Genomic DNA, 15,508 nt, shown 5'->3' on the forward strand with positions numbered 1-15,508 from the left:
ATTGTAAAGTTATTATTCTTCCCTTTGGAGTTAATAAATATCTTGAAGGAGACACTTTGAGATTATGTACGTATCCTGTTTCTTCTCAAACTTTTTTTCATTTTGAGTAATTTTTTTATTGTGGTAAAATATAAATAACAAATTTTACCATTTTAACCATTTTTAAATGTATGGTTCTGTGCCATTAATCATCTTTACATTGTTGTGCAACCATCACCACCATCCAGCTCCAGAACTTAATCTTCCTCAACTCAAACTCTGTACCCATTAAACACCAAGTCCCTATTCCCCGGCCACCACCATTCCACTTTCTGTCTCTATGAATTTCACTGCTCTAGGAACCTCATTAATAAGAGGAATCATAAAATATTCTTCTCAAAGTTCTGCCCACTAATTTTAGTATCCATTGCTGGATCTTGCCCACAACAACTGGTCATTTTCTATTTTTCTCATTCCTTCTACTTATCTGCTTTTGAAAGGATTAAAATTTTCCTTTGATCCACATAAAGACTGATCAATCAGGCTTATTCTAACTCTTGGAGAGAGGGAATTAGTGGACAGTACTTCAAATTACTGTTTAAAAGGAGAAGAGAGCAGGCCTGTTCCATGCTTGTGCATTAGGACTAAGCACGTAAATTTGCAGGTCCCAGTACAAAATGAAAATGTGGGACCATTGTTTAAAAATTATTCAGAATTTCAAGATGGCGGCAGCAGAGCATTAAACCAAGTACAGAGTCCTTCTGGGCCCTGTACTACTGCACACTCATGAAGCTGACCCCATTGTGCATCCTTTCCTAGCTCCTTAGTACCATCCACCTTCTTACTCGGATCTGAAGACTCCTAAGGGCAAGCAGCTGGGCCCCAGGGTTGGCCATCTCTAAAGATTTCAAGATCCCCCTCCACTCCCACTCTCCTGCCAATCAGGAGGGTAAGATTACCCTCATACATTTCAAGTCTTTTTTTTTTTCCTGCTCCATTCAGATGGGAAAGAGGTTCACTGCTTCTCTTTAACTAGCTGAATACTAGACTAACAACGGCCCCCAACTAGGCTTCTTGTCTGAGGAATCCCAGAACAGAACTCCCACCAGCCCCCAGTCTCTTACCACGATGGAGGTCAGGTCCTCACTCTCAAAGCGGCTGATGGCCTGGTCCAAGGATTTATACATGGCGGCAGAGATGCGCTGGGTAATGAGTCTGTTCAAGTCAATAGATCTACCCAACAGCTGGATGGGAAAGAGAGAGAGAAAAGTTACTTAAGATTCGCACAGGCACATGACAACTACATGCAATGCACTAACAGGAAATTGGATTAAAAGTATAAAGGACATTACTGGACAAATGGGGACTCTACGTAGAAAACAGTATTGTTAAATTTCCCGAATATGATAATTCTATTTTGATTCCGAGAGAATGTCCTTGTCCTTAAGAGACATGCGCTGAGGGATTCAGGGCTGAGTGTCATGATGCCTGCAACTTACCCTCAAATGGCTAAGAGAAAAGGTATGTATATATTTTAATATATTAAATAATATGTTAATTTAATATATTATTATATTTATAGGTAAATATATTTTTATAAGCTATTTATATATACTATAAATATATACTTACAGTACATTTACTGTATTTGTGAGAGAGAAAAAACAAATACATAAGAAAGAGAAAGTGAAGCAAATGTGGTAGAACATTAATAATCATGAATCTGGCTATAGAGTATACACGTGTTCATCGTGTTATTGCTTCAACTTTGCTGTAGGTTTGAAATATAGAAAGTTGAGGAAAAGTACGATTCATTCAGACTGCAGGAAGAGGCTAGGATGGGCTCCGGTACCCTGTGCTATACCAACATCCTAAATTTACCCCCGATGTTTCTTCCTGCATCGGTCCTGTGCCCCAATTCACCATCACCAGGAATAGCAGCCCCTCAGCAAGGACCTACTGTGTGCCTTTATGGGGATGAGTTTAAAAGCATGAGGATGCATGGCTGGTTATAGGATGGAAAAATATAGCTTATGATAATTCCCACTGGGGTACACGTGGGCACTGTTGCAGATGCTATGTAGATAGCAATAAATATTTATTGAGTACCTGCTGTGTACAGTGCCCTTGGCTAGGCGCCCAAGGATTATTCTTAACTATTTTATTTTTTCCAACTTCCCTTTTGGGAGAGATTTTCCACCAACTGACTAGGGCTCCTTAGCCATCTCTTTATGTACAGACATGAAGCCCTCAGTATTTAATGTCCTGTGACTAATTCTGGCAGCATTGGGAACTGATAACTGTAATCTTCTGAGATGCAGGAGGAAAGGCATTGAGCCCCCACTGTTGGCTGAGGTGACAATGTTCTTTTTTCTTCTATGAGTATCCATTTCCCTGGGGTTTCTCATAGCAATGAGAATGTCCAGGGCTTCCAGGTAAATCCTTTCCTCCTCACCCAGGGCATCTTCTCAGCCTCAGCCCTGCCCCTCTTCACTGGAGTCTTCTCCACAAACACCACGGACCACACAATAAACACACAGAAGCCACAGTGTATTGGCCATTTTGCCACTGTGTGGCTGATGGTACAGCCTAGGAGTGGAGTGCAAAGTCTGCGGGAGCATCTCTTGTTTTGTCTGGCTGGCTCACATTCCTATTTTGAAGCAGGATGTGTTTCTGAGCTCCTGGCAGCATTTCCTCTACATCTGAGGTCAAATGTTAACAGAAACCAACTCCACAAAAACAAACCGTCATTTCTACCCTGGGTTTAGCCTGATATGCTTCCCTTCAAAGGCCCCACAGCCGCCTTCACTCAGGCCAGCATTCGCACTGCTCAGAGATGGAGTCACCCATTTCTGGGTGGCAGCCCCAACTGAAGGAAGGGGCCTGCAGCTTATGCTGCAAAGGCAAAGGCCTGGGTGGCCACCACTACTCCCAGAGGTGAGCGGCAGATGGGCTGAGAAGCCTAGAACTTGAACCAAAGGAAGCCCAACGCCTTTTTACTGTTTGTAACATTCTGAGGCTGCGTTCCACCTGTGCTCAGAAGTCCACATGGGGCAATACACAGGGCAGACAGTAGGCAGTCCTGATCTCAGAGCTCCATTCCCCCTCCACTGGGGCTCCTGTCATCGTACCTGCACGTGTCTCTGCTTCAGTAGCGTTTCATAGCGGTTGGACGGTGGGTACGGAATGATGACTCCATAATTCTTACATTCGGCCCTAAAACGTTTATCCAACAGGACACTGGAAGGGATAAAACTTACATAAGGCCAGTAAACATGACAACGAATGGTTTTCAATCACCCAGTCGCATCTATTTCAGACCATAGGATCTACTCATGAAGCGCTATCTTATATATTTCAAATATAATTTTTTTTCTGCTCTAGAGCAAAGTTCTTCAAATTTTTTTTTCAGCCAAAGCAGCTCAGTATGTGAAACAGAATTTCTAAGTTAAAGACAAGCAACACAGAAGTTGAGCCGCTTTCCCCTTTTATTCATTTACCAAAAAAGCAATTGAGTGCACACTTGGTCAATCCTAGGAAACACTCTAGGTACTGAGGATACAAAGCTTCTGTCCTCATGGAGCTTTGGGGCCAGTGAAGAGAGACCGATACTAAGCAACTAAGCAGAGGAATAAAATGATTTCAGACAATAGTAAACATCTGCATAGTATTTGCTATTTACCAGGCGTACACAGGCACACACACACAGTCATTTTTTATCTCATAACAACCCTAGGACTTAGATGTGCTATTATTATCTTTCATACAGAGGCATGGATTGAAGAGTAATAAGTGTTCTGAAAATAATAAAAGAGGATCACTTGGGGCTAGGAGGTCAAGGAAAGCCTCTCTAAAGAGGTTTTGTTGGACAGAGACCTAAATGCTAAAAATGGAAAGATCTTGGGAAAGATTCTTTCAGGCACAATAAGCTTGATTAGATGTTAGATGTTTTCTAGACGTAATTGGAAGCCATTGAAAGGTTTTAAGCAGGAAAGTGACGATCTAAATCTACGATGTCCAGTATAGATAGCAGCCACCAGCCACATGCGCCTACTGAGCACCCAAAACATGGCAGGTCCAAGTTGAGATGTGTTATAAGTATAAAATGTACACTAGGTTTCAAAGACTTAGGAAAAAACCAATGAAAACTAGCTCTTTAGTAATTTTTAAATTGATTACATGTTGAAACTACAGTATTTTAGATAGACTGGACTACATAAGACATATTAAAATTAATTTCACCTGTTTATTTTTCCTTTTTTAAATACGGCTACTAAAAATCTTAAAATTACATTTGTGGCTCACGTTTGCAGTTGCATCATATTTCTAATGGACAGCACTGATCTAGATCCTTCTTTCCCTCCTGTGCTTTCTCTGACTCTCCCAACCTCTCTCAACCTCCCCCAATTTCTAATACTTTTGAAAACCACAGATCTTATAGGGAGGGGTAAAGATGAAGGATCCCATTTCTGATAAGGATATTTTATAAACTAAATATAGAGAGGACCCAGGGCTTGATGAGTCTCAGCAGGTTTATACAGACAATGGATCTGCATATTTGAAAAGAGAACTGTCTTAGAGAAGCTGGAAGCCCAGCTCACTGGTATAACCACATCCAGTTCAATCCACAGATACTTATTAAGCGACTGCTTTGTGAAAGGCTGTGTTCTCTTAGCTTTCTCTGAAATTCTAAGCTTTCTATGCTTTCTATACTTGCCATCATTAAGAGCCATTCACCTCATTTAATACACATTTCTGTGATAACAGAAACTTGCGCATTCCGCACGTGGACTCCTGCCTGAACTATGTCAGAGCCTCTCTAGCTGTTGAAAGCAAAATGATGCAAATCCTTTCTGCAGAAGGAAAAATAATTTATTAAGGTAAGTAACTATCCTTGAAATTATTGGTTTGTACATGTGGATTTCCAATAAGAGGGGAAACACCTATATATATATATTTTGAGGTTTTTCTTCCTGTTAAAGGTTCTTAAAACCCAGAAATTCACAGGGGTCTAAATCAATACATATCAGCAATACCAACGAGATCTAAAACTTGACACATTTCTTAGCCAGACTTCCTCACCGGCCTCCTATCTGGCCTTCACAAACCACTCCTGCTCACCTCCAATCTATTCCCCACATTTTTACGTTTTCAAAAGAAAAACTTTTAAAAATAAAAATCAAATTGTGTCCCTGCTGCCTTCTGAAATCTTTCCGTGGTGTTCCATTCCGCCCAGGGTAAGTGCCGACCAGGCCTGCAAGATCTGGGCCCTGCCCTCCTCTCCAGCTTCACCATGCAGCCCGCCCCCTCCTGTGTCTGTGTACATGTACTAACTCACGTTAATCCTCTCCACAGCCCTACGAGGTAGGCATGCTACTGTTATTATACTTCGGCCACAGGAACTTTGCACAAGTAGTTCCTTTTGCCTGCTGTTTCCTGTCCCACCCTTCACCTAGTTTTACTTAACTCCTGTCGACTTCAGATATGAACTCAACTGCTACTTTCTCAGGATACTTTTCTGTTCCTCACCCCAAAGACTGGTTCAGGTTTAACTATCATATATCCCCATATTCACATGAACTTTTCCTTCTTCAGGAGCATGTCACCTCCCTGGTCACTGTGCATTCAGTACTTTTTTTTTTTAAGATTTTATTTTTCCTTTTTCTCCCAAATCCTCCCGGTACATAGTTGTGTATTTTTTTTAGTTGTGGGTCCTTCCAGCTGCGGCACGTGGGACGCCGCCCTGGCATGGCCTGACGAGCAGCGCCACGTCCGCACCTAGGACTTGAACCGGGGAAACCCTGGGCCACCAAAGCAGAGCAGGCAAACCCAACTCCTCGGCCACGGGGCCGGCCCCCATTCAGTAGTTTTTATTGACGTCTCTCTTCCCATCTAGGCTGCAGGCTCCATGAAGTCCAGCACCATAGCTGCTTATTTTCCTTTCTCATATATTCTAGCACCCACTCCAGGCCCATGGAATTGCTCAGATTTCCTTAGGTGCTAAAGAAGAAGGGAGGTTTTGCAACAGAAAACCTTGTCTTCCAGGTGGCGATCTTAGGAAAGTTTGCGGCTCATAGCTCTGGGCTCTCATACCTGCCAGCCATGGCTTTGTAGTAAGCGAAGATCTGGTCCGCCAGCTTGTAGACAAACTGATCAAAGCACAGGTTCACCTGGAGAAGAGGAGGCAGGAAACGTCAAGAACGTCTGTCTAGCTTATCACAGAAACTTAGGCAACTGAAGAAGGCAGGATTGCCCAGAGCGTGTTGTAGGGCAAGACGTAAAGGAAAAAAAGAAGCTTCTGTGGCCAAGTAAGTTTGGGAAGTCTAGTCCTTGCTCTCGAGGTCCTCAGTTAGACATAGATAAGATAAAATTCAAAAAGCTACTCAGGAACGGCCCTCCCCAGTGGTCCCCTCCTCACTGTTACAAGGTGCCTGCCCAGGGGGAAGCCAACAGATAATCTTCGTACCCTGTAATGACTCACATCAGCCTCCCCACATCTCTCCTGATAGACTTTCTGGTCTTTTCTTTTCATTTTACTTTGCTTTGCAAAAGAAGAAGTTGATGGTCATTAGAAATTTAATCTTTGGTTTTGAAGGAACAAGCCACCATCTTGCCATTTGGGTGTCAGATTGTGATGTTCAGGTGAGAAGAAAGTTCACATCAGAAACAGAGAATCAAAGCCAAACCCTGCAGCGATGGCAAGAGCAGGAAATGGGCGAGGGCCAGACTTTAAAGACGGGGCTGTGGCCTCAGCAGGGCGTAACTCCAAAGGAAACATTCGCATTTAGGTAATTAATCTTGGTTCTTTTCTCACCACATTTGCAGCTCCATAAGGTGAAGTTTTTATTCAAAGAGCTTTCATATCTTTTATGTTACACCCCAGACTGTTATTCTGAACATAAAAGCACAGTGCTGTGTGCAGTGCTGTCCTCACATGCAGGTAACCAAGGCCTCTTCCCTGGACTTTAAACTTCAGGGGTCCCCTCCAGGTAAGAACCTGCAGGGTCCAGGTAGCGATGCTCACTCATAACCTACACTCCCCTTCTAGAACCAGCTTTGAGAATGTTTGCCCAAATGGCTGAAGGTCCTTCCAGGCCTCGTGTGTTCTTCTCCCTGGGTTCACCCCTCATGGTGGACTGTACTGCAGGTCTGTGTGCCCTTGCCCCCAGGTTGGCCTGGGGGCCGCTGTTTGTGGGCAGGGGTGTAGACAAAGCTTGGGTCTCCACACACATGCACACTAGGCCCTTCATGGTGCAGAGGGGAGTTGGGGAATGGCAAGAGAAAGGGGCAGGCCACCAGCTGGGGGTCTCAAGTTGTACTTTTGCTCCATGCTCCCCAATGTTACTCAGGGCCTAGCTGTGTGCTTTCTTTTATTTTAAAAATCTCACTTTGACAGATGATACACTAGATTTCTTGTTTTCAACCTACTGGAGAACATGACCAGCTAAAATCTTGTCAGAAAATGGACTTGTCAAAGCAAAGATGCAACCAATTAGCCTGTCTCCTGGAATCTCGCTTCCAAGTTTGCGTAGTGCTCAGGAGACAAGTTTGCATTGGGGTCCATCAAGGTTTTCAACTCCTGTAGAAATCAGAGGGTTTAGGAAAAAAGCAGCATCTACACTAGCTTTCCTTTGAAATATACAAACTTTCAACCTAATTTGGTGGTCATGCTTATCCCAAAACATTCATGTCTTTCCTTTATAAATAAAAATGCCTTATGTTTTGTATGACAGTTTTACCTAACGGGTCTTACTCTGTGTTTATATACAACCTCATGCAGTTAAGAAGAGCAGAGACTATCATTCCAATTTCTAGAAGACAAAATGGAGACATTTCGGTAGTCACGAGTGCTTCTGGTCCTTGCGCGTAGTAGGACCACACTCCCTTGCTCCTCTTTGAAGGGAGGCACAGCCACGTGACTTGCTTAGACCGGTGACATGTTTCACTTCCAGGCGGAAGCTTTAAGTACCAGACAGTGATTCATCCTAACGCTTCTCCTTGCCATGGCAACTATTGCATGTTCCAGATGGGTCCCAGATCGAAGGCCACATGGAACAGAGACCCCAGCCAACCCACAAGGGAGAAATGAATCTTTTGTTTCAAGCTATTAAGAATTTTGGGTTGTCTGTGACTGCACCATAACCCAGCTTATCCTGACCATTACAAAAATAAAGCTGTTGAGTGACTATTAAGTAGATTAATAGGTGAGAGGATGGCTGCTTCAGTCCTACCAGCAGAACGTGACTCTGTAAGCTGTGTGACCTTGTGGTAATGACACTTGCCCACTTTAAGTCTCAAATTTATTATCTGTAAAACAGATAGTAGCCCATACTTCTTTAAATTGTTATAAACATTATTTAAAAGGTGTCTCTATATAGTGCTTAGCACTGTGACTGGTGAATGATAAATATGTAATAGTTGATAGGCAGTATTACTTTGCTGTTATTAGCCAAGTAACTGAACCATAAAAAATCCATTAGAAAAATTAATTTTACCCACATGGTCCTATGATTTGCCATCCCTTAATATATTTGAAAAAGAAAGACCATCATCCCAATCTAGATCCTTTTTCATGATCACAGTGTTTACAAAAATCACTCTCCAGAACAAGTCATTGATGCCCCATGCTGTGGTCTGGATGTTTGTGTCCCCTTAAAGGTGAGGGTAAAGAGGTGGGGCCTTTGGGAGGTGATTAGGTCACGAAGGTGGAGACCTCAGAGAGCTCCCTCACCCCCTTCTGCCATGTGAGGACACAATGAGAAGCCTGCAACCAGAAGAGGGCCCTCACCCAACCATACCGGCACCCTGATCTCAGATTTCCAGCCTCCAGAACTGTGAGAAATAAAATTCTGTTGTTTATAAGCAACTCATTCTGTGACATTTTATGAGAGCAGCCCAAACGGACGAAGACAATCCCACTTTGTGCCAACAGCTAAAGATGTGAAAAGTCCAGACTCTCGGAACAAGATCACGGGAACAAAAGGACAAGCTCTCCACTTGCCTCGGCTTCGATCTCATCGTACAGGAACTGCTTTTTGAACTTGGTCAGAGCATAGTAGGCACTGTCGTTGTACAGATCCAAAGGGTACAGGACGTACCTGGGGAGGGAAGAACAATGGCCAGCAGCTTACGAATGATCTCTCTTACAGAAGGCAGATTTATACTTGCTCGGGAAATAGAAAGGGTTGGGGGAAAGATGAACAAGTGCAGAGTTGGAAAAAGAGAACCTTTCAGCTCTCTACGATGCTTCCAGCCTCCATTAGTCATTAGGAAGGACTTACTTTACAGCCTGCCCACAGAAATCGAAAGTCCATGATGCTAATAAATCCAAGGCCTGAAAACTTACTCTGGACTAGAAGAAATCGGGTGGTAATTGAGGATACTAGCTTCCTGATCCCCAGAGACAATCATTTTCCAAGCACAGCTATTAAGAGACAGAAAAGTATAGAAAAAGGGCAGTTGGGCTGGTAGACTTCTGAACCTGTCTGTAAGGCTGAGTCAGGTCTGGTGTGACCTGATCTTGGCCCTGAGCTCTCTCCCTGATGGGGCACACTGCCTCATCTGGAAAATTCTGGGACGAACAGAGCTTGCTGGCAAACCACTCTCCACCTGCATCCTGGGAACCTCGTTGCTGGCCCAATCCTGCCTCTTACTCCATCATGGAAGGTTCTTTGGTTTCCAGGATATGGTCTGTTAGAATCCAGGGCATGGACATCTCAATGGGAAACTGGATTCGCCGACCCATGGTTAACTCCAGGAAGAATTCTCGGAACCAGAGCTGGGAGAGGTCGCAACACTGCTGCAGGGCTTCTGGAAGAATGATGGAAAGAGCCTTGGGTTACACATAGGAAGCACCAAAAGATCTTCATTATTGTTTTTATTAACTTTTATTGTTCTTCTTATCGCTGTGCCAGGCACACAGCAGGCACCCATAAACACGACTTGATCAGTAGATCCTGCTCTCTGGTACTGGAAGGCCAGCTTAACGTCTGTTTAGACGACAGCATTCGTTAAGCTTCAGAGACAGCGGCACCGTGTGGGCGAAGGGGGCAGTGATGTTTTAGAGCTTTAGATGCCTGTACAATTTCCATCATCTCCCAACAAAGCCATCCTGAAAACACACAATCTAAGAGTAAAAGTGTGCTTTATACAAACGTAGTGTCAAGACAGGTCCCCGGGTGCCAGCTTTTAACTGGACTGCAGCTCCTTGACCCCTTGTATGTGGAATTCTGGATCCCTTACTGCTCAGAGGTCTCGGAGGCCCTTCTAAGGCTGTGCTCCACGGAGACATTGGGACTGTCTGAGATCTTCTTTTCAATACCACTCCCTGGATGCTGCTCTCCCTCCAGCCTGCCCTGCCCCACCTTGGCATGCATCCTCTCAGCGGAGAGGAGGAGTGGAGGACACAGGGTCAGGGTACAGCCTGGGAGCCTCCTTTGCTAGGAGTAACAAGCACGGATTGGCTCAGAGCTGCTGCTTAGAAGCAAAGACTGACCCAGTGCTGGTTGTGTCTGCATGTGTATTACTGGTTTTCATCTCGCTCTACTAAGGACCTCATGACAAATTACCAGACAGATATTCCCTGCTAAGTCAGAATAGCTGGACTGAGCCTGGCCTTTCCGAGCTCCCAGAGTCCACTGGAAAGTGTGTACTTTTTCCCTGGTGGCAAAATGTGGCCCTTTGGGTCCATGATCACATCTCTTTGCAACTTCTGGCCGGCCAGCCCTAGTCGCACTGGGCCCTGGGACCCCCGTGCTCTCCCCACTGCCCAGACACGGCGGCTCACCACTGATGTTGAGCAGGTGCGTGAAGAAGAACGACTGCTTGTGGAAGTCCTCTATGGCGAGGACGATGGGTCCGTCCAGGCTGCTCCTCAGGGTCTTCTTGGAGCCACTTTTGTCCGCGATGAGCGACTCAAGCATGGTCCGCACCATGTACAACTTGAAAGAGAAAGTAAGATGGGAAGGTCAGGGGCTGGACCTCCGTCCTGGGGAGGGGCTGCTTTGTGTTGTATTTATAGTTTTCTTTTTTTCTGCAAATATCTGCTCTTAAAAAACATTGTCTTAAAGAAGCATCAGTTTAGGGTTGGAGAAGTGACTTTGGAACATGTAAACCTTCAAGAGGAAGACTGGCCAGCCCAGGAAGGAAATTCTCCCCAGGCCCAGGAGCATCCTTGGGTAGGTGGACCTGGTAATATCAGCTAGTTCAAGGCCCAGGTTCCTGCCTGCGCTGCTCGGCCAAGGGCGTGGGCATCAGAGAAAAACCTCATTCCACGTCACTCTGGAGTCACTCCCCATCTTACTGGACAGCCACAGTGGCTCCATGAGTGGAGCACTGGACTGAGAGTCAAAACACTGGGGTTTCAAGGTCAGGCACTGCTGCTGACTTGCTGTGTGACCTTGGGCAACAAAGCCCCACTCTGGGCCTCAGTTTTCTTATCTGCTAACATGAGAGGATTGTACCAGATGCTTTCTCAAACAAGTCCCTTTCAGCTCTAATATTCTGAGGAAGTGTGAAATGGGGTATGATCAGAACGAGCCCCCCCAACCACCTCAAGTTTCTGACCCTCAGCATTTCGAATCCATTACTGAGGGATGGCGCCCTCTGGTGGCGCCAGCTGCAAGGCACAGCCTGCTGAAATCCTGGGTGGAAAGCGGGTGAGATTGGTACTTACACAGGAGGCCTACTAGACAATTAACTCCTGCTTACAGAGGGCCTTAAGTGCAAAGGGCGCAAGTGCTAATCTAGATCTTTCCACATCATTTGTCTTTGAATCTTAGGGCTGGAAGGGGCCTTGAGGAGCCAGGCTAGTCCATTCCTGCTGCCTCCTGGAGAAGTGCACCCAAACCAACCCAGCCAGGCGGTGTTATACCAGGGATCGGCAGCCTCTTCGGCCCTGTGTGCCACCAGTGGGGTGAAACAAAGCCCGCGGGGACCACTGGCAGGCCTAAGACATAGATAGGAGAGAGGAGGAGGGAATGGGAGGGCAGGAGAGACAGGGAAGAGGGAGAGAGAGGAGAGAGAGAGAGAGAGAGAGAAAAGCGAGAGGTATTGTATACGGTGGGAAAGCCGCGGCGACTGCTAGGGGCCACTTGCCGACCACCTCTGAGATGCTCCAACCTCCCTCTGCCACCACGTCCATCCTCGCTGCCTCGGATCTCCTCTAGGACCTTACCCACCACGCACCTGGCACCGGGCTGGGCAGTGCGGCCACAGGAAGCACTGGCGCCTCGCCCCTCCCACCGCACTTCCATTCAAGGTAAAAGACCTACTGTGGCTGCTGGTTTATTCGACAGGCCACCCTCTGCAACCCCATGGATGGGCGTGGCTGGTTGTCCCTAAGAATCGAGAAGCACTGTTCTAGTGATTGCCTTTGGATTCCTCAAAGAAAGGATTCTTCAAGTCCAAGCCGTGCGGGTGTTGACTGATTTGTATCAAATTCTACCTATTTGAAAATGTGTTTCGTCCATAATGGGGGAGCTCTTTTCTCACCTACTTTTGTGGAACAGAGCATTTAATTCACCAGAACAGTCAACATGCCGGCTGTGCTAGATGCCCATGTCTACTGTGTGCCGAAGGCTCTCACAGAGCCTGGGGGGGAGTCAGGAGACCTGGTTCTCGTCTCACCTCCACCTGTGACTCACCTTGTGGCTTGGCCAAGTCACTTCCCCTCTCTGGACCTCAGTTTCCCCATCTGTAAAATAGGGGGAGGGACTGGGACTAGTTTGTTTCTAAGGGCTCTTCCAGCTCTGACCGTCTAGGAGTCTATTCAAGGCAGGTCTGTGTCACCTGACACCACGCGGTGGTGATGGGGGCCGGGATTAAGCGGGGGTCACGCTCCCCTCTCATTTGCGTAAACGCTCCTTCCTCTCCTCTCCTCTCTCTCTGTCATTCTCTCTTCCTGTGCGTCCCCCTCCCTATCCTCCTTCTTTCCAGCTGCTCTTTGCCTTGTCTGTCTCTTCCTCTCTCAGGTCTCAGCACTTACAGAAACACCGGAAAGCCCTGCTCAGCCCCCCGGGGAAGGTCTTCAGAACCGTTTGTAGAAGCTTCCTCGGGATGTCCCACAACCAGCAGGCCAGATTAGTGCAACTGGCCCTCGGGCTGTGAAGCCAAGAGAAGTTACAATGAGGCTGCTGAGACCCCATCTCGCCCCTGTCCCTCCTGCCCACCCCCTGCCCAGACACAGACACACACACAGGGAGGGGGGTCGGGGGTGGGCCTCAGATGGCTCATCTCAGAGACTCATGGACTCAGGATTTCAGAGCTGAGAAAGGCTTAGAGGTCATTGGAAGAGACAGCTCCCAGCCTGGAGCTTCTGAGGCCTGCAAGACCTTTAAAAGCTGCAATAGGTGGATACACTTTTCCCCAATACCTCAAAAAGCCTACCAGAAGGTATTTATCCTTAAGCAGGTGGCAATGGTCTAACTAAGATGCCCAGATTCTGTACTTTGTTTTCCTGTAATTTTATCACTGCTTTGGATAAGCCACAGGCAACCTCTTGCTGTTCAGAAGCTCCAGTTGGCAACTCTGAATATCTGTGATTCTCCACTTTCTCTAAGGGATCAAGGGCCTTTGAACCTTGTGCTTTTGGGGGGGCTATACAGAATAATAAAAGGGGTGTTTTGTCAGTAACATGATCTCATCCAAAGTTTTCATTTTATGGAGAAGAGATAATGAGAGCTCAGAGAGGTCAAGGCACTTGCCCAAGATCACACAGCAGGTCAGAGGCAAGACTTGTGAATTCCCAAGCTAGGATATCACTGCAGGGGAAGGGGCCAAGGTTCATTAAAGAGGGACACGATAGATGCATATAGATTCCACTTTAAACTTTTCCTACGCTTTGGAACCTGTAATTTGCCAGGCTAGGAGATAGCCAGTCCTAATATTACCCCCATTTGCCAGATTAGATAACTGAGGCACAAAGAGACTGTGTAACATGCCCAAGGTCACACAGGTATCTAGGACTAGAATCCAGGTCTCCTGAATCTTAAGCCAGCAGTCCACCCCCCAATACAAAAATAAGATGGCAGAGTAAGACTAGAGCAGCTGCTTGACCCTGCCCCTCCTGCCTGAGGACCCCCAGCCCTACAGCCCCACGGCCCAGCCAGGATGACCTACCATGGCCTGGCCGGCCGCTGAGTCAACTGAGCCGGCCTGTGCCTGGAGCCACTTACCTGTGTGCTGGAGGGCCCCACAGCACGCCGGGGCACCTTGATGTCAAAGCCACCTTTGGGATCCTTCTCTCCTCTCAAGCACGGGTCATTGGGGGGCTCTCGGCCCCCCTCCCAGTCACAGATGGTTTTCCGAATTGCCTGCAGGACACTGGAGAAGGAGGAACGGAGACAGGCCAGGTTTCACCATAGGAAGGAAGCATTCCCAGCCTGTTTCTAGAGGCCATGGGTCCCAGGACCATGTGCCTTAGAATTCCTGGGGTGCTTGGGAAACATGCTCCTTCCTGGGCCCCACCCAAGAGACGCTGGTTTAACAGATTTAAGGTGCGGTCCAGACACCTGCCTTTCACAAGTGCCCTGGGTAATTCTGACACCCAGTGGCTGCCTGAGAACACAGCTCTGAGCCCGCGAAGTGGGAGGAAACTTGAGCGAGGCAGGCTGGCTAGTTTTCTTCTTGGTTATAGGAGAGTCTCATTAGTCAAATCAGATCTCTGTATATTTCAAGTTTTATTAACAGCTCATATTTGTTACATACTTACTCCATGCTGCTGTGTGCTTGGGTCTACACAGAGATTATCCCATTTCATCATCCCAACAGCTTATGAAGTAGCTACCATTCTCATCCACATTTTACAAATGAGGGGAACTGAGCTTCAGAGAGGGTAACTTGACTAAGTTCACATAGCTGATGGATGATGGATAGGGGCTTCAAACCCAGAGACTGAAGCTTAATTCATCCCAAATGTCCCATCTCCTGAAAAGGTCTCCTAGAACTTGCTGGAAGTTGCTGGAAGGGTCTGTGTGTGTTCAGAGGCTTCCAGGAAAGCTGGCTGTGCCAGGGACTTCCTCTGTGGCCTTTACCTAGCACCCTGATTTTTGATGCACCCCTGATAAAGGCCATCCAAGACCCACCTGATGAGGACATTCTTCTTCTTCCGCACTGCCTGCCTCAGGGGCTCGCGCAGGGTCACCTGGGCAAAGTCCTGCAGAGCCGCGTAGATGGTGTTCCTGATGGCCTGGTTGAAGACACTCTCCATCCTGCCCATGAGCACCTGCAGGCCTTTGATCATGGCGATCACCTGGCCAGGCACAGATCAAGGTCAGACCTACAGCCTCAGCACAGCTGTCTGTCTAGTACCCTTCACCACGCTGCAGGGAGGGTTCTGGGTGGGACGTCCAGAAGCATGAGGCCAGCCAGCGCTACCCAAAGGGCTGGTTCATGGCTAAGTTCAGGCAAGAAACATGTGCCAGATGGAAATCAATGCACTGCTTCCTTCATCAAGAAAGCCCTCCTCCAAAGCAACGATGTCAGCTGAACTGAACAGAGTGCCTCAGGACACGGCTGATTTTCATCCCGG

General features: G+C 46.8%; 1 protein-coding gene across 9 annotated transcripts in view; it reads right to left on the reverse strand.

The window, feature by feature from the left end:
* The window catches only part of CYFIP2 (cytoplasmic FMR1 interacting protein 2), a 125,969-nt gene that overhangs the window by 59,134 nt on the left and 51,327 nt on the right, over positions 1-15,508 (reverse strand). For 5 of the 9 annotated variants that reach the window (XM_070517151.1, XM_070517149.1, XM_070517150.1 and 2 more), the window contains 9 exons: positions 15,063-15,229; positions 14,154-14,301; positions 11,852-11,926; positions 10,766-10,919; positions 9,633-9,789; positions 8,981-9,077; positions 6,073-6,149; positions 3,111-3,219; positions 1,104-1,223 (listed from right to left, as the gene is read on the reverse strand). In XM_070517151.1, coding sequence (XP_070373252.1) covers positions 1,104-1,223; positions 3,111-3,219; positions 6,073-6,149; positions 8,981-9,077; positions 9,633-9,789; positions 10,766-10,919; positions 11,852-11,926; positions 14,154-14,301; positions 15,063-15,229 — 1,104 coding nt within the window. The remainder of the gene's footprint in view (positions 1-1,103; positions 1,224-3,110; positions 3,220-6,072; positions 6,150-8,980; positions 9,078-9,632; positions 9,790-10,765; positions 10,920-11,851; positions 11,927-14,153; positions 14,302-15,062; positions 15,230-15,508) is intronic. The other 4 variants (XM_070517153.1, XM_070517154.1, XM_070517152.1 and 1 more) reach the window with 1 other exon arrangement.

The sequence above is a fragment of the Equus asinus genome, chromosome 9 (assembly GCF_041296235.1).
Source record: "Equus asinus isolate D_3611 breed Donkey chromosome 9, EquAss-T2T_v2, whole genome shotgun sequence".
In the NCBI taxonomy this organism is placed as follows: domain Eukaryota; kingdom Metazoa; phylum Chordata; class Mammalia; order Perissodactyla; family Equidae; genus Equus; species Equus asinus.